The sequence below is a fragment of the Myxine glutinosa genome, chromosome 5, assembly GCF_964187855.1.
Source record: "Myxine glutinosa chromosome 5, kmMyxGlut1.1, whole genome shotgun sequence".
NCBI classification, from domain to species: domain Eukaryota; kingdom Metazoa; phylum Chordata; class Myxini; order Myxiniformes; family Myxinidae; genus Myxine; species Myxine glutinosa.
The window spans coordinates 180,280,513-180,299,990 of NC_136265.1; the positions used below are offsets into that span (position 1 = coordinate 180,280,513).

At 40.6% G+C, this 19,478-nt stretch overlaps 1 protein-coding gene across 7 annotated transcripts in view; it reads right to left on the bottom strand.

The window, feature by feature from the left end:
- The window catches only part of ZNF335 (zinc finger protein 335), a 167,056-nt gene that overhangs the window by 25,781 nt on the left and 121,797 nt on the right, over positions 1 to 19,478 (bottom strand). For 6 of the 7 annotated variants that reach the window (XM_068115361.2, XM_068115355.2, XM_068115356.2 and 3 more), the window contains 3 exons: positions 7,213 to 7,324; positions 6,733 to 6,939; positions 4,136 to 4,278 (listed from right to left, as the gene is read on the bottom strand). In XM_068115361.2, the coding sequence (XP_067971462.2) occupies positions 4,136 to 4,278; positions 6,733 to 6,939; positions 7,213 to 7,324 (462 nt within the window). The remainder of the gene's footprint in view (positions 1 to 4,135; positions 4,279 to 6,732; positions 6,940 to 7,212; positions 7,325 to 19,478) is intronic. The other variant, XM_068115359.2, reaches the window with a different exon arrangement.

A 19,478-nucleotide genomic window follows, 5' to 3' on the forward strand; every position in this document is an offset into this window, starting at 1 on the left:
ATCTCTCCAACTCTCTGGAAAATCCTCTCTATCTTTTTGCTGATGACCCCACTCTCTGCTGCTCCATATCTCAACCCTCAGATCGGCAAGCAGCAGCCTCTTCACTCTCTGCAGACCTGGACAAAATCACAAACTGGTCAAACAAGTGGAACATGTCTTTCAATCCTGACAAATCTCACACTCTCACTTTGTCTCTCCGGAAAGACCATCTGGCAACACCCCCTCCACCTCCCACTTTCTCAACAATCCTCTCCAAGAAGTGCTGTCACTCAAGATTTTGGGTCTCACGTTCTGCCATGACCTTTTCTGCTTTCCTGGGAAAAAACACATTTCCAAGCTGGCCTCCAAAGCCATTCGCCGGCTGGGCATCCTCCGTCGTGCAAAGTCCTTTCCTTGGCACGACCGGACTACTCACCACATACAGGGCTTTCATTCGCAGCTTGATGGAGGACTGCTCTCCCCTCTGGGCTGGTGCGCCTGCCTCACACCTAGCTCGGCTTCACGCTGTAGAATCAAAGCATTCAAAATTATTGGAATGTCCCGTGATCAAGCTGATTCTGAGGACCTTTCACTCACTCACTTCAGGCAGGTTGGTGGGCTTTCTGCCATCTACCGACTCTTTTCCGGCTGAGCTCCTCCAGCTCGTCTGTGCTCTATCCCCCAAATATTCCTTCAGGACACACAAGATCTGCCAGCAACCCTCTTCTGGTGAAACTACCAAAATCAAGACTCTCTGCTCACCTTCACTCCTCATTTTCCCGCCTCTGGAACTCACTCCTCCCTCCAGGTCTTTAAAACAGCTGTTGACCACCATCTCGTATCTTCCCCCATTCAAAACCTTGATCTTTTCTACACCCGTTAAAAACACCCCAAATCCACCTTTTTCAAATTTCAACTTCTTTCCTGAAAGTCCTTGTAGTGTCAATTTGTTTCATATCGTGTACCCCTTCCCCCCCCCCCCCAACCGTTAGGGTGCCCCCCCCCCCCCAGCCCTCTCCATTCCACAGATATCCAGATGTCCCTGTTATCTACTGTTGTTGTGCTTCCCTCTCTCCCCTCCTCTTGTCTCCCACTCCCTTATGTTTTATGTATTCACTCTCACACGAGCCTAGACTTTGTATACAAAAACAAAAACCTATCCACTCTCTTTGCTTTTCCCTCTTCCCCATTCGCACGAAGAGAATCCAGTCAATCTCAGCCGGCATTTCACCAATCTCGCCATCAAGCTCATCGACACACCAATCTCCTCCCCCAGTTCATCCATTCTATGTCGATCCACCCTCTTCACTCCCACAGTCCTCCTGACCCAGTTGTTCTCACAAACCTGCAGTCTCTGTAGTTGTCTCTCTGTCAGTACCACCGTCTCCAGACCGTAAATGTAGGCCGAAGTAAAGACAAGTAAAACTGAGGCAACACTCGGTAGAGCGCATACCACCACCAGGCTGATCAGTTAATGTTTTGTATCCCAATGATAGGCCAAATCTGCATCCAAAATCGAATAGCCTTGTTCTTGTCACTCATCCAACTCATCCCCCAAGTTTCGTCTAAATCCGTCCAAATCTTTTTGAGATATTGTGCTCACAGACAAACAGGGGTGAAAACATAACCTTTCCCCACCTTCGATGGCACAGGTATTTATCGTACTATGCTATTTGAATCCGATGCCTGCCAGAAATTTAAATCTATTTCACTGTATTGCAGTCAGTGCGTATCCTAAAATCACTTTTGTACATTGCTAAGAAGTTTAGATGTGATAAATTCAGCCTGATTGCCCATGGCGCCCATTTTGAAATCCAAGATGGCCGTCTTGAAATGAACCCAGAAATATCACCATGAAATCCCTTGACCGTGTAAATTTTGGTTGAATCACCAAAATCAACATTCCATATGGCTTTAAACCAAGCCTGGTGTCAGCTTAGCGGTTAGGGTGCCGGCTTGGGATCCCAGGATCCTGGGTTTGAATCCCGGTCGATCACTGAACTAACACCAGGGGGGTTGACTCAGCCTGTCATCCTTCCGAGGTCGGCAAATTGAGTACCAGATCACTGGTAATTCCCTGTGTGTCGCAAGAGGCGACTAACAGGGTTGGTGGCAGGAAGGGCATCCGGCTGTAAAACATTGCTTCAAAAAGGGGACCACGGTGCCCAAAAAAGGCCAACCCCCACTCTGCAGGGAAAAATGGCCTCTGAAGGTGGCTCATATGGCTTTAAACCCGAGATATGACATACAATTAATTTCATTACATTGGCCATTTTTAAACTAATAAAATTGGCACTTAAAGGGCAAGATCCACAATGTGTCGTGATCTTATATGAAAGCCCATGCCCAAATGTACCAATGGGCCAACGTTGGTGCTTTCATCACAATTTCTTGCTTATCCACTGGATTATAAGGAATGTCTGCACTCCGAAACAAATCCTTGTCCTTTCCCCAAGACAGGTTTGAAGAACATGCCAGGTTGACCTTCTGACGAGTCTTCCTTATCCACGTGTACCAAATAACTGCCCTAACTAGCCTGGGTGAACACTAAACAAGTGTGTGAACGAGATGGTGTGCAGGTATGCCCTTAAATTGGCACAAACTCCACAGCCTTAAACTTCTCCTCCATTAGACAGAAAACCCTTCTTGTAAATTAACACGTAAAGAGTTCATTCAGAGTCTATTACATTTTTACCACACAGCACGACACACATGAAACATGTCTCCACATGAAGCGAACAGAGCCATAACCCAAGTGCTGGATCATTTTTCCATAGTTATTGATTTCACATTTACAAAGTTTTATAAACAATTTAAACCCTCATACCCTGTACCCCTTCTTTCATGTTTTCTTTCATGTAAAACATTTCTTTCATGTTTTCATCAAGGCCCTCACTCAGTATGGGTCAGCAATGCTCACAGGTGGGGATGATAGTGGGTGGGGCCCACATCTACAGTGCCTAAGGGTGGGGTTTGACTTTTTTCACATTTTGTTGTTAAAGCCTGAATTTAAAATGGATTAAATTGAGATTTTCTGTCATTGATCTACACATAATACCCCATAATGTCAAAGTGGAATTTTGTTTTGTTTTTTTAAAGATATTTTTTACAAATTAATTAAAAATGAAAAGCTGAAATATCTTGAGTCAATAAGTATTCAACCCCTTTGCTACATCACTCCAACTTGAGCTCAGGTGCATCCAATTTCCTTTGGGCATCCTTGAGATGTTTCTACAACTTGATTGGAGTCCACCTGTGGCCAATTCAATTGATTGGACATGATTTATAAAGAAATACACCTTTCTATGTAAGGTCCTACAGTTGACAGTGAATGTCAGAGCAGAAACTCTACCATGAAGTCCAATGAACTATCCGTAGAACTCCCAAGTAGAATTGTGAGGAGGCCTAGATCTACGGAAGGGTAAAAAACAATTTCTAGAGTGTTGAAAGTTACCAAGAGCACGGTAAGCTCCATCATTAGGAAATGGAAAGAATATGGAACTACCCAGACTCTTCCTGGAGCTGGCTGTCTGACCACAGTGAGCAACCGGGCAAGAAGGACCTTGGTCAGGGAGGTAACGAAGAACCCAATGACCACTCTGACGGAAATACAGAGTTCCAAAAAAATCTCAATGAATACTTCTGGAAATTAGATATTTCTGTATTTTATTTTTAATTATTTTGTAATTATTTCTTCAAAAAAAAATTCACTTTGACATTATGGGGTATTATGTGTAGATCGGTGACCTCTGGCCACAGATGTGACAGGAGAGTTGAATACTTCTGGAAATTAGATATTTCTGTATTTTATTTCGAATTACTTTGTAATTTTTTTATTTTTTTATTCCCCTTTGACATTATGGGGTATTATGTGTAGAACGGTGAGAAAAAAAATCTCAATTTAATCCATTTTGAATTCAGACTAACAGAAAAATGTGGAAAAAGTCAAGGGTGTGAATACTTCCTGAAGGCACTGTACTCACAGCATGGGGGTGAGAGGCAGCACTCGCTTGCAGCAATGGGGAGAGGCGGTGATATTCCAGTCTCATTAAAATGTGAAACCAGTTTTAATATAGCATGTGCCATGTGAGTGTGTGATTCAGTGTGAACTGGTGAAAACGTATGGACAGGTTTGTAAATGCGGGTGGAGATGAACCTCTGGCCACAGATGTGACAGGAAAATGGCTTCTCGTTGGTGTGGGTAAGGAGATGCCTCCGCAGATCTTTCTTGTTCTTGGAGGCAAAGCTGCACTGAGAACACTTATGTGGCCGTAAGCCAGCATGCTGGCCCATGTGCTCCTGCACCACACACCACAATGCACAACCACCACCTTCAGTGACACGTACCACCTGACGACTCGTAACCCAAAGGGAAATTAGTGGACTAGGATAGTTCAGTGGTAGCATGAGTGCCCCTAGTTAACTAGTTTGGGTTCAATTTATTAGCAAAATAGGATCTGATTAAGGAATTCACTAAAATTCTCAAAACACTTAATAGGCCCTCAATACACCAACGGACATATCTCCTGATAAGCTCTCCTAACAACACAACATAACAGAAATAGGTTCCTGTGTACATGTGTGACAAACACACGTTACACCCCGACAACAATGCCACGGTCTAACGATAGCAATCTTGTGGTAGTTCCTTGCGCTCCGATGAAGACTTTTGGTGATCAAACATCCTTCAGGTTTGATCTTCCACTATGGATCTCTTTACTTTTGAAAAGTCTGACAACCCATTGGATTAACATTTTAAAATGTTTCCCAAAGTTGCATATTTTTGCCACTGCCTTTTCTCAATCCCTACTTGTCTTACCTTTTGTTTCCTTGTAAAGTGCATTGGGGATTTTACTTGTAAATAAAAAGTCAAAATAGTCTAGTAGGAAGACTAGGTCCCCCTGCACCCCCCGGAGATATACTTCTAATCAGTGTTTCTAGATTGGAAAAAATGTGTAGAAAATGACTAGCTATGGCCCCAAGCTGAAAAAATGTCCCACATACCATTTTTATGCAAATTACTGCTGCAAATTTTATGCAAAATTATGCAAATTTTATGCAAATTTTTGATGAGGAGTAGAGTTGAGGGGTCTTTGAGGGCTTCATCGAGGTGCTCTCGGTTGCAAGACTGGGTCATTCTGAGAAGCACAGCAGGGTCAGAGATCATGATGTTCTCCTCCTCAGTGAATCTCTCCATCAACAGCCTCTCCATTGCCTCACACACTGTTTTGAGGCAAAAGAGGGACTTTGCGTAGGCCTTTCCACTGAGAACACCTTTGAGAGATCCACTTGTTACTAGTTGTGCCTCAAAGAGAATCTCTGCATATCCAGAACCACGCATCTTGTGTCCAGTGAGCATCCCGATGTAGTTCATGGATGTGTGGAAGGGTCCAATCGTTACTACATGACTAGCAAATTCATTTGGCCAGCGCCAGATGATGGGAAGGGCTTTCATGCAGACACCCAGATCAAATGTATTCAGGACCCATCTCTGACCCACCTCAGCAGTTGCTGCCTCGGAACGCTTCAGTAGCTCACGAACAACTGCGTTGTCTGTGATCGGTCTGTGCCTGGTGCCTGCATGGCATGGCAATGGCCTGCAGCCTGTGCCTGGGCTAGGGGGTTTCACCTCTGCAACTGGTTCTCCCCCACCCAGCAAATCAACAGTCGACTACTGCACGCCTATCCACCAACCGATCACAGACAACGCAGTTGTTCGTGAGCTACTGAAGCGTTCCGAGGCAGCAACTGCTGAGGTGGGTCAGAGATGGGTCCTGAATACATTTGATCTGGGTGTCTGCATGAAAGCCCTTCCCATCATCTGGCGCTGGCCAAATGAATTTGCTAGTCATGTAGTAACGATTGGACCCTTCCACACATCCATGAACTACATCGGGATGCTCACTGGACACAAGATGCGTGGTTCTGGATATGCAGAGATTCTCTTTGAGGCACAACTAGTAACAAGTGGATCTCTCAAAGGTGTTCTCAGTGGAAAGGCCTACGCAAAGTCCCTCTTTTGCCTCAAAACAGTGTGTGAGGCAATGGAGAGGCTGTTGATGGAGAGATTCACTGAGGAGGAGAACATCATGATCTCTGACCCTGCTGTGCTTCTCAGAATGACCCAGTCTTGCAACCGAGAGCACCTCGATGAAGCCCTCAAAGACCCCTCAACTCTACTCCTCATCAAAAATTTGCATAAAATTTGCATAATTTTGCATAAAATTTGCAGCAGTAATTTGCATAAAAATGGTATGTGGGACATTTTTTCAGCTTGGGGCCATAGCTAGTCATTTTCTACACATTTTTTCCAATCTAGAAACACTGATTAGAAGTATATCTCCGGGGGGTGCAGAGGGACCTAGTCTTCCTACTAGACTAAAAGAATAAAGCTATTGATGAATAAAGCTAAAGAATAAAGATTGATAGTTTGAGTTGGAGGTCCCATTTGGAAGCACATGCTCGTGGATGTTAAAGGATCGCACACGGCCTTCCTTTTGTTGTGTAGTCGGCCATTGTATAGCACGGCCAAGCTCCTAATTTGTGCCCCGACTGACTCAGGGAACACAATTATGGCAAATCACTCAATAGTATTGTCTGCCTATAAATGCCCCAGCAGCTTGTTAACCTCAAACAAAGGATGGGCAAGATCATCAAACAGTTAAATTCAGGGTTTGGTTCAAAATACAACAAAGTACACAACGACGTACCCCCACGCCCAAACAAATGCATTGCTCATCAGGAACTGCATACCCGCACCGCAAACCATGTTGAGGCTGAGAAATTGCAATCGAGACAGCGGAAACCAAGATCGCCGTCGTGTGAGCGTTTGTGGGACTCCAACTCAGCTCGACCAGAGAATGCTGTACTGCAGAACTTGCAGGAGAACCTTCGAAGGGAGGCAAGGCCTGGAAGTGAACCTGATGACACGAAGGTGTTGCTCACCTTTTCTTCAGCCACCTACAGTAAAAGGAAAGCAGAGCAATCAACATCAATGTGATCATGAGATGAGAATAGAGTATATGTGAAAATATGATGGGAAATGGGTGAAATACTGACGTTGTGGAGGTGTGAGAGATAATGGGCACAGACGTTGATTTAATGATGGCACAAGAGGATAAGGTATGGAAGGTTTATGGAGGATAAAAGGAACACACATTAATTATTTTAAAGCGAAATCTGTAAAACATTATGAGATGGTGACGACAAGGTCCAACAGCTGATTATTTGTGCCTGGATTTGTGGTTGCAGTGCCATGACCAAGGCTCCATTGTTCTTGTTCGCAGATCTTGAGAACTTGCCTCCAGCCAATGTTGAAGACACGTCTCTCACGCCAACTGGATGGCTGAAGGATAATGGGCACGAGGTAGGAATACAGAACCATAGGAGAAAACAAAATAAACAAGAAAGAGCAATCAGAGATCGCAAACCCTCGCCAGGATGTATTTTCAGTGGTTTTTTAAGGCTTTTGTGTTAAAACAAACTAGAGAAATACCCGTGCGTAGCACGGGTGGGAGGCCAGAAGCAAACAGGCAATGCAGATATGGCGAATGCTAAAGCATGAAACCAATAAATTCCACAGTCCTGCAGCACCTTCAGTCGCACGTCAGACATGGACAGCAAGTTCGTGAAGGACTTCCATGAAAAACGTACCTGTTCGCAAACAAACGGGTACGTTCACGTAGAAAAACATCGATCGTGGGTCTGTGGCGAATCTGCATATGGCGATGGCAAAATATCAGAAATTGAAGTGTTTTTTTTATTTTAAACGATTCATATAAACATCCGTCACGCGTCACAATGAACGTCATGCAAACGCGAATGTTATGCGGGAGTCCAAACCTGAGAATGCTGGAGACTAAAGCTGAAATTGGGAAAACTAAATAGCCTATTTTACTCCTGGGGATCCCAGGATTACCCACCGAAAATATCTTTGCGATCGGTTCAGCAGTTTTTATGGTACCTTCGAACGGACAGACAGACGGACATTTGGTGAATTATAGTAAGATATGGCGGCTGAACCACGTGACCGATGACGTCATCAGTAGATATAAAAGGAGATATCCAGAACAGCCCCAGACCACCTCCACCTCAGACCATATTCCCCACACCCCACTTACCCCCCAAACCAAAACTGCCTCAACCTAAAACAGGAAGTGACTCACCGCAAACCGGAAGTGACCAATTAGTTAATTATTTTTCAGATTTTCACGATTTTCTCGAATTTTCTAAAATTTCCCAAAATTCCCCAAAATTTCCCAAAATTTCCCAAATATCCAATTTTTATATTAAAAATATTATCTTTGAAGAACCAAAATATTACAACAACAGAACGAACTATTACTGTATTATGATTAAATATAATTACGATCATACTCACCCACAAGGTGACATTAGAAAACTGTTCATCAAAACACCAACGTTGTTTTCATGGGGTATTAATGAAAATAAAAATAGTGCTAAAGGGGCAATGGTTGAATCATATTCGTTGCCCCTTGTTATGTATAATTTTCGAGGACCCATGACGACGGCAGAAACAAAAACAATAGAAATGTTTGAAGAAATTCTTAATGCCATTAAAGCACATCTGATGAAAGCCGATGTTATTGAAAAGATGAAAAAGGAACAGAACAAGTTTGGAGCCCTTGTTAACGGGGTTGATATATTCTGGCGAAAACGCGATGGAGGAGTTTGCATTGAAGGATACCCACCAACAATGTACCCAAAACTTTTGACTAAATATGAATGGCATAGGGAAGTGGATAAACCTCTCGAAATTATAACTTCGTTTTACAACAACACAGACAGCGAAGAATCATGCCCCGTAGGTCATTGTATTAACCCAGAGGAATTGGTGTACAAGAGATGTAAAGTTGTTTGTTCTATTGAAATATCAAACGTTTTTATTGGTGATGCGAAACCATCCATTCAAATGAAAGTAAATGATGTTATTGTTCAAGAACTATTTTTGAAAACAGACAGGTTGATGATTAATATGGGTAATCTTACGACAGCAAATAAAATTATGGGAACAGCGGCGACGTGTATGTTTAATGATGTTAATACTGGGGTAACACACAGGTAAATTTACACGATGAGTTGTGGGTAAGTTGTAGTTAAAATTATAGAAATATAACATTTATGTTATACTTCTTTTAAAATATTTAAGAAAAACTTTTTTGATAAAGTATATAAAATGGACGAACCTATTTTCAAAATATTTCAAGATACATTTAACACAATTAGATGGTTGGTTGAATCGCTTCTAATATGTATACATAATTATAATAGGGATAACAACACACAGGATGAATAATTAACCGTTATATATATTTTCAACCCGATATAAAATGGATGATTTTTTACCTGTGTGGGAAAGTAAGATAAAATTTAATAATCATAAGAACATCCCAAATTCGTTAAGATGTCTAATAGTCGGTTCAAGTGGATGTGGGAAAACCTGTTTACTTTTAAAGATGCTCCTTACTCCAAAAATTTTAGATTATGAACATTTAATTTTCACAAAGTCAAGTTTTCAACCAGAGTACCAACTACTATCACAAGGTTTTAATGCGGGCCTTCAAAAATAAGATATAGTCGGGCTATTTAAGCTTCAACACGAACTAAATAAGCTTAACATTGAAGATGTAATACAACTATTTTGTGATACTCCACAAAAATGGAAAAATAAATCAAAACCCCCATCACCTACAACCATAACTTGTACTCTTAGCGATAATACGGATGATATACCCTTACCCCAAGATTTAGATGAAACAAAAAAGAACCTCGTTATCTTTGATGATTGTGTTAATGAGAGAAATCAAACGGTTATGGACAGCTACTATACAAGGGGACGACATTCTTCTTGTAATTGTATTTATCTCAGTCAATCATACTGTCAGCTTCCTCGTCGCTCAATAAGAAACAACGCCAATACTTTTATTTTATTCAAACTAAATGCAATAGATATAACTTTGGAGGGATAATTGTTCTACATTATGTAGTAAAAAGGAATTTGAGGGTCATATCAAACATACGACTGAAAAATATAAATATATCGTTGTTAAAGAAGATGATATAATAACTAATAATTTATTTGCATAAATAAAATGAATGCTGAAGAAAGAGCAAGAAAATTTAAGGAATATAATCAATTACTTTCAAAAGTTGTTAAACAAGAAGAGATAAAGAAGAAACGGAGACAGAAACTATCGGGTGAAGAAGTATTTGAAAGAAAGCAAAATAAGTTTTTTAAACCTCTCTTAAAATCTGCCGAACAAAAGGTGGTTTCGTTTCAACGTCCTGCGATAGAATATACTCCGAAAAAACTTCAAATGATAAAAGATTTTAGTCAAATGACAGAGCAAGAGCTTAGAGATACAGGAGCATTAAAATCTGATAATGAAGACTCATACCAACAACTTGAGGAGAGAAATCATCCTGATTATGTTGTGCAAGCTCTTCAAAACAATGAATATATAACCACCTTTAGAGGCCATTTTTCCCCGCAAAGCGGGGGTTGGCCTTTTTCGGGAACCGTGGTTGTTGTTGTTTTTTGGTCCCCTTTTTGAAGCAATGTTTTACGGCCGGATGCCCTTCCTGCCGCCAACCCTTTTTGCCGCCTTTTACGACAAACAGGGAATTACCAGTGAACTGGTACTCAATTAGCCGACCTCGAAAGGATGACAGGCTGAGTCAACCCCCCTGGCGTTAATTCAGCGATTCAGCGTTAATTCAGCGATATTCTTAATGCTTCAAAACAATGAATATTCGGCGGATTCAAAAACCAAAGCGGGTCTCACTCCAACAGAAGAACCAGCAACGTTTTATCTTGTTCGAGAAAAGGTATATATAATTAATGATAATTTGTTATTCTTAAATTCTAACCTATCACCTATTACATTAACCCCCAGATTAATGTTTCTTCTCACAAAAGATGGATATACTAATTCAAAATATTTTGATGAACCGCTTGATATGGAAAATGTGGAAGATAAGGTATATATTGATGTACTACACTCGCTTGATTATTGTGTTTCTGTTGCCGGCAAAAGTAAGAAGAATGAGAAGGAAAAAGATATTCTTAATGCTTTAAGTAAGCTTGGTTCAGGCGTGAGTTTTCTTCCAAGTGACTCATCACAATTAGTTAATAGACTATTACTGTTGTTGGGTAGTAAGGGGGCGGGAAACAACAATTGTTTCAATGAAATATCAGCCATTCTAGATCAGTTGATGAATATGAAAATAATTAATAAATGTCAATACAAAGATCTTTTATCTCACATACAATAAAATGAGAAGCTATCTTCTTAGATTTGATTTTACAACGAGTGATCACACGGAGCCATTCCAATACCCGAAACAACTTGATCCCACAAAAGAATATGAAGCGGCGTTATTGTCTATGGAAACCTATAATACGTTGTTTAATATCACAGAAAAGAATAACAAGTTTAGTTATAATCCGGGAAGTGGTTATAAAACTATAGAAGTACCCCCCGGAGCTTACGAGATACCTGTACTATGTTCAGAAATTTCTCGTGTTATGGAAGAAAAAGGTGATGAACCAAAAAATATCGAAATAGATACTCAAAAACAAACATCAAAATCAACTATTAACCTTAAAAATAATTATAAAATAGATTTCACGATTACTAATTCATTCCGAGAGATGTTAGGTTTCTCCGCAAAAAAGCTTGAGGATAATAATACTGTTGAGGTTTTGAGAATTGTACATATAACATCATTAAAGGTTAAAGGTTTGCCCCCCATAGTTAGTCCACAAGCAACACGTAGGCCCATTAGAATTAGTTATGGCATAGTATGTGTAAGAGTAGGCCATTTCACTAGTGACATCTGCGTTGTGTAAATAAATAATAAGCTTAGGTCCTTTTCATTTTGCGGCCACCCTCCAATTTCCATCATGGGCGTAATCGATACCGCGCCCCATTTGGCATCCCTCAATTTGGTACGCTTTGGGCTACCCGCGGCAGTTTGTTACGCTTTGGCCGCCAGCAGCGTTCGCTGCCCTTGGTTTCGCTCGAAACTAGTCCAATGACACGAGGTAGGCCTGGAAAGAGGGAGGAGCATGAGGACGAGGTGTGGCCGCGTCAAGCAGCACGTCAGAAGGCGGTGACGGTAAGGGCAACAACCAACCAGGGCTCGGTGGGCATGGCTTGAGAGGGCGTGGTAAGGGCGCATCTAGCAAGTGCTGGAAGGTTCGCTGAGCAAGGCTATATAAGTCTTTGCACAAAGCCCTTGAACAGGACTGGAGGACTGCCCGTATGAGGACTTATTGGAGAGAGCTTGCTTACAAAGGACTTGATGAGAACGGAGTCACGCATCGCAAGCGAATTGTATTGAAGGAGCGCATTGAGAACGCATTGAGAGACTGAAGAGCACATTGTTCGCGGTTATTGGAACTGGTCGCTTATTACGTACACGGCTGAGCCGTGAGTGTAACCGCCACAGCCAGCCTACCGTTGCCCTGTGATAATCCCGCACGCACCAAACGACACGCGGAGAGCTCCTGCCGTCTGGTTCATCTGCTTCGCGGTGCGAGTTGGGGACCGGAGAACGAGCTGCCTGGACGCATCCCTGGACCATCGACCTGGTCAACTACAACCCCGTGCGAGTGTGTCTGTGTGTGACGGGCCCGTTTGTCCAGGGATAAGTTAAGACTGTATAAGGCTGCACTGTGTATTCTTCTTCTTCGTTATTGTACAAAGTGTAAATAAAATCTGTTATTCCTTTTCTTCCCAAATTCGACCGTTTCAGTCATTTCTTCATTGGGTAAGCGTGGCACGATTACGAACCACTTGGATCGGGTTAGTCATTGCTAACGGCTCGGGTCACGGGTCGCTACTGCTCGGCGTTTCCACTAACACCCGTGATTCGGGCGGGGCTTATTTCCTCGTTTCTGGGCGGCGTTAGTACTTAGGTAATAGCGAATCCCTAGTCCTAAAACCCTACCTAACGCTGTCCGGGAAGGACGTCATAGGTCCCGGGTCCCATCGGCTAGTTAAGACAAGGGGACTAATCCCCCCTTGGTAAGGGGAACGGCCGGCGCTGAGATCCGCAACAATACATTTGTCAGTGATAACGTCGTTGACATATCCTCAGGTATAAATTCGGTGTTGATTAACTGTGATTTGGTTGATGGTGCTTTTGACAATGGAGTAAAAACAAATACAATATTTTCATTCAGCGCTTACTCGACTCCACCGGGATATAAATTCATTATGGAGCCAAAGAATCTCACCTATTTACCCGTGTCAGGAAAAGCCATTTCTAAAGTAAATTTTAAGATAACCGATCAGGATCATTGTATGGTTTCTTTCAATAACGAAATTATATCCATCAGAATTCACCTACGTGAAGTTGTTCAACAATAATTGCAGATCAGCTACGTGAAGTTCTTCAACAAATAATTGGAAAAATTATATAATAAATATAAAGTAATTAATAATTGAACATCAAGCTGTTTTTTCTAGAATGTAGTTTTAACACGAGTGATAAAGATAAAAAGAAAACCTTCCAAGAGTTAGCGTTTGGAAAAATAGGCCTTGTATTTACTCGGGAAAGAGGAGAGGTTATGTTAACGTCGAGGGGGGAATTTTAAATTCCGTCAAAATTTTCAATGAAAGATTAATTATGTTTTGAAAAAATGTTTTTGCCACCACACACTAATTATTCACAACTAGAACGAAAAATCAAAGCGGATAAATTGAAAAATTAAAACTAAAATGTTAAACGTTTTTATTCTACTTAGAATAAAAACACGATGGTTGTTGTGAGAAAACATGAGTTAAGAAAATATATAATTATTACTAAAGATACGAAAGGTGCTAGTAAAACAGCTGGGAATGGGATTGGGGAAGGTATGTATCTTTCACTGTACTATAAGGGCCAAGGTATGTATCTTTCACCATACTATAAGGGTGAAGGTATGTTTCTTGGGAGAGGATACTATAAACCTATGAGAGAACGTGGTGTAGGAGATCAATTTAGAAATAAAGGAGATGGGATAATTGATACTCTAATGGGCATCGGTTCAACTATTCTTAAACATAAAGACCTAATTGGTTCAACCGCTTCTGCCGTGGGCAATGTAGCGGGTGCTGTAAAGAGTATAAAAGACGCAAAAAAGGAGTCTCATAAATTACAAGCGATCAAAGAAATTGAAAACGGTAAAACTGAACTAACTCCACAAGAACGACGAAGAATAATTGAAATACTTGGGTCAGGTTTTCAAAAGTTTTAAATATTTTATTAGTATTATGTGTAAATATAATAAATTTATTTATTCTATTTTTGGTATTATATATATATATTGTTTTTTTTTTGTTAATATATAAAGATGGAGGCCATCAACAGTATTTATGATTTGGATGATACGATTATAATTTCCAACTCAACTAAAAAAGAAGGTTATTATAAGGTAAATGCCGTAACAGGAACAGATTGGAATAAGACTGGAACAAATAATTTTGAGATAAATAATCAACAAACTTACTTGAACCTAGCCGATAGTTTATTGTGTAAATTTAAATACACTAAGGGTGAAGCTACCAAAAACGTTACACTCGTAAATGATTTCTTCTGGAAAATGTTTGATAGTATTCGTTTGTATATTGGAACGCAAGAAGTAGAAGCGGTTGATTATGTCTCTGCTACATCTGAAATGATGAAATTCACATTATATTCGCATAGTGATAGATGGGGTAAGGGAACTGCCGAAGGTTTTATCCCCAATATGTCAAAGGGAACAACCGAAGATCACGGTTATACTCAAAGGAGGTTAATGTATAATGATGAGACAAAAACAGAGAATAGTTTTACCATAGCTGCACCCCTTAAAGGTATATTTGGATTTTGTGATTATGATAAAGTTCTGTACGGTCTTAAAATTAGATTTCAACTACACAGGAATGTTAATGAAAATAGATTGTTTTTGGGGGTTGCTAATGCTCTCGCTGATGATAATAAATTTGTTATTAATGATCTGTGTTGGTATATCAGCGAATATACTCCTAGTCTTAAAACGGAAGAGATGTTGAATGAAAGACTTAACTCAAACACCCCGCTAAATGTATCGTACCTTAAAAGAAGATGTCAACACGTTAAACTTATCCAAACCACTTACACGTGGAATTTGGGTGTTCTCGAAGGAAAACCTCGGTACCTGTGGCTCATTTTTAAGAAAACCGATGGAGATACTGCTATTGATAAGAATAATGCGTTGTGTGATAATGCTAAGGTAAAACAACTTCGGGTTTCTCCAGACGGTACATTTTACCCACGAGATCGATTGGAGATAGATTGGAAATTAATTGGGAAAATAGGTTATGCCGAAGCCTACAAGTCTTACCAAAAGGCGTGTGAAAGCAACGGTAATATGGATCCCATTTTGGATATGGCGGGGTTTAAAAGTCTATATACAATCTGTGCGATTGACCTGAGCGCTCAAAAGGAAACTATAAAGTCTAATAGAGTGGATACTTCCCTATACATTGAAAGAGGAGAGAGTGAAGAACTTGATGCATATTGTTTGCTCTTGGAAGAAACAGAACTGCAGATTAATACGGATAATGGTGTTATGACTAATATCACATAAGTAATAAATAGAAAATTTATTTTCGCAATAAATAGAAAATTTGTATGTTATGGGGATATTGTAGATTTTTTTCTCATATAACTAGGGAAAAAAATCTTTTCATTATAAAATGAGTAAAGTAACAACTGACGCATATATTAATCAAATCAATCGTGATAAACTATTGTCTTGTATCCAAAATAAAAAACCTTGTACGATTAATGTTCGTACAATTCAAAGAAAGGGTGATATGAGAATTAGTGTTTTGCTCACAAAAGTGCAGGAGGAAAAACTAAATAGTATTGGTTCACTTAGTTTAAAAATGTCAAAACCTATGTTGAAGAAATATTCACTAAAGGAAATAAATGGAGGATTTCTTCCACTTCTAGCCCTAATCCCCCTAATTACCAGAGCTATAGGTGCAGCGGGGGCGGCGACGAGTGGTATTTCAGCAGCGGTAAAAGCTGCTAACGAAAGGAAAGCTCAACTAGCAGCCCAAAAGGAAAAGGAAAGGCATAACAAGGCGTTGGAGAAAGAAGTTAGTGGAAGTGGGGTAATTGTAGATTTTGCTGAAAGGCTTGAACGTCTACCTAATAGGGCGAGATCGTTAGTCGGAGATATGCTTTCTTCTATCGCACAGGCGGGTGTAAAACTAACTAAAATGGGTAATGGGTTATATCTTTCTCCTAAATAAAAAGAAAATGTATTTTCGAAAATAAAATGGAGGAGTGGTTTAAACATTTTGGAAAGAATACAAGGTCAAATATAGAACTCGGTAAATATTGTAAACAGCTAAAACTCGATAACGTAAGTATTTGTATGAGGGATGAATTACCAAAGTTGCCTGAAAATACAAAGAATATTATAATGAATTTAGAAGATAATAGTGGGAATGGTACTCATTGGATTTGCATTCATAATAGCCGGGATAAATATTATTTCGATAGTTATGGGCTTCCACCACCTCTTGAAGTAAAAGACTTCTTGCAGCATGGTGGTTATCAAACATTTCAGGTCCAAGAAGTAAATTCTAAATGTTGTGGGCAATTATGTTTATACATATTATTTCACCTCAACAATAATCAAAATTTTTCTGATATTATTTTTACTCTTATTTAAAATGACCTACGTTGGAAAAGACGGTTCTATCTTTAAGGGATCTCAAGAGACGACTGTTGATTTATCAAATTATTATACAAAACCACAGGTTGAACGACAGAAATATGATACAACTAAATATCTTAATATGAGAAATAGCAATAAATTAATCAATTACCCGAGTCCCACGGGTAACAATGACTTTTCTTTTCTTTTTTGTATACAAGATCGAGGCTCGTGAAAGAGCTAACATTAATCACACAAAAAGTCAAACCGACACAAACCAACACATAAAACACAAAATAAGGGGAGCGGTAGACAAGATGGGGAGAGAGGGCGAAGGACACAAACACAACATTTGAGAGCAGCGACATCGAGAGAACTGTGGGAGGGAGAGGGCTTGGGGGGAGGTGGGAGAGGTATAAAACATATGGACACTGCAAGGACTTCCAGGAAAGAAGTTGGAATTTCGAAAAAGTGTATCTGGGGTGAATTAGCGGGGTAGAAAAGATCAAGGTTTTGGATGGGGGAAGATAAAAGAGATGGTGGTGAACAGCTGTTTCAAAGACCTGGAGGGTGGAGTGGGATTGAAGGGAGTGGGGGAGTTTGTTCCAGAGGTGGGAAAAAAGGGGAATAAAAGAGTGAAGGTGAGCAGAGAGCCTAGATTTTGGCAGTTTAACCATAAGAGGGTAGCTGGCAGATCTTGTGTGACCTGCAGGAATATTTGGGGGGCAGAGCACAGAGAGAGAGCTGGGGGAGCAAGGCCGGAGAGGAGTCGGTAGAAGACAGAAAGACCACCAACCTGCCTGCGGTGAGTGAGTGAAAGGCCCTCGGAGTTAGCTTCATCGCAGGAGATTCCAATGATTCTGAAAGCTTTGGTTTCAACAGCGTGAAGTCGAGCTAGGTGTGAGGCAGGAGCACCGGCCCAGAGGGGGGAACAGTATTCCATTGAGCTGCGGATGAAAGCCTTGTATGTGGTGAGGAGCTCAGGTGTGCCAAGGAAGGACTTCGCACGACGGAAGATGCCCAGTCGGCGACTGGCTTTGGAGGCCAGCTTGGAAATGTGGTTTTCCCAAGAAAGATCATGGCAGATAGTGAGACCCAAAAGCTTGAGCGACAAATATGTCACGAATACCCTCCGCAACATCAGGACTTGGTGAGATTAGGTGATGTATTACAATATATACACAAAGAATTAAGTTAAGCACCCCTACACAAAGAATTAAGTTAAGCACCCCCTAATATATATTCTTTGTGTATATGTATACATTGGCATATATTCTAAGGTTGCGAAGATGGTCCCTCCAATAGCCAATCTGGATGAATTGGAACGTGCATTACATCGGGAATGGAACAACCTGCCACAGCAACGCATACGACGGCTTACAGGGTCTATGAGACGTAGGGTTGAGTCAGTGATCCGATCACGTGGGTCCTACACACGTTATTGACGCAAAGATCGCTAGAGGTCTTCTCAGAACAATGACTGTACGTTAGAAAACATAAACGTCATCCACACTGTCCGTGATGGACCTATAGCTCCATACTTAAATTGAGGTGAAAATATGCCTAAAATTCCCAAAAAATTTCACCTTAAATTATTCAGAATAAAATATTGAAAACGGCATGATTGTTATGTTTTTATGTGACCATAATATCACTTCTCCAGAAAATATAGCAATATCATGGGTATATTACACTGTTTTGACGACAACAAACTTGTAATGTGCGAGGTTGTAAAAAAACGGGGGGGGTGCTTAACTTAATTCTTTGTGTATATATCCCAAGAGAAAACAGCGCGTTTAGATAAACAAGTAGAATTTACCGCCACAACGCCCAGTTCTCCAGACCATACACCTTTTCGTATTAAATTTAACATGTCACTTACAATTAAATTTTATAAAGAGGGGATATTGTTAATATGGTAATTGATAAATGGGGGTATGATATGCCTGATTTAGGGTACAATTGGTTCTTTTCAATAAATTTGGAAGACCTACAAGATTTTATTTGGTCCCATAAAGAAGACTATTAACCCCTTGGTGACCATAATGTGGTATGTGGAAACACAATTAGTAATCAGCTAATACATGAGTTAGGAAGTAAAAAATTATATGATAGCATAGCGATGGTTTGTATGACAAAGAGTCAAGACAACTGGGTAACCATACAAAGTCAGGGAATACAAACAGATTTGGTGGTGGGAAGATGGAATGGTATTACCTGTCATAGTATTAATCTCATGTATATTTGAAAAACATCAATAGTTATTTAATTTGAAATTATTTAATTTCAAATTAGTTTTATCAATTCTATGTATTCACTCCTCTTCCCTTGCTGCCCTTACCACCTCTTCGATTGTTGCCTCTACTTCCTCCTCTTCCTTTGTTGACCTTGCTATCCTTGTCCCTGCTTCCTTTGCAACCTTTGCTGTCTTTGTTAACCTTGATAACCTTGTTTCCTCCTCTACCCTTGCCAACCCTTCCCCTACTCCCTCCTCCACTACACCTGCTATCCTTGCTGTCATTTCCTTCTCATGCTCTATTGTCACTTCTTTCCACTTCTCTTCTTCTGCTTCCCTCGCTTCTGTTTCCATTGCTACCCTTATTACCCGAGCTTTCTTTGTTTCCTCCTCCTTTATCTTCTCCAAGTCCTCCTTCATCTTCTCCAATTCCTCCTTCATCATCTTCCATTCCTCCCTGTCCTTTTCCTCCTTCTCCTCCTTCTCCCTCTAACTCTCTTCCTTCTCCTTTTCCTCCCTTCTCCCTCTCTTCCTCATCCCTTTTTACCCTTAAAGCATCTC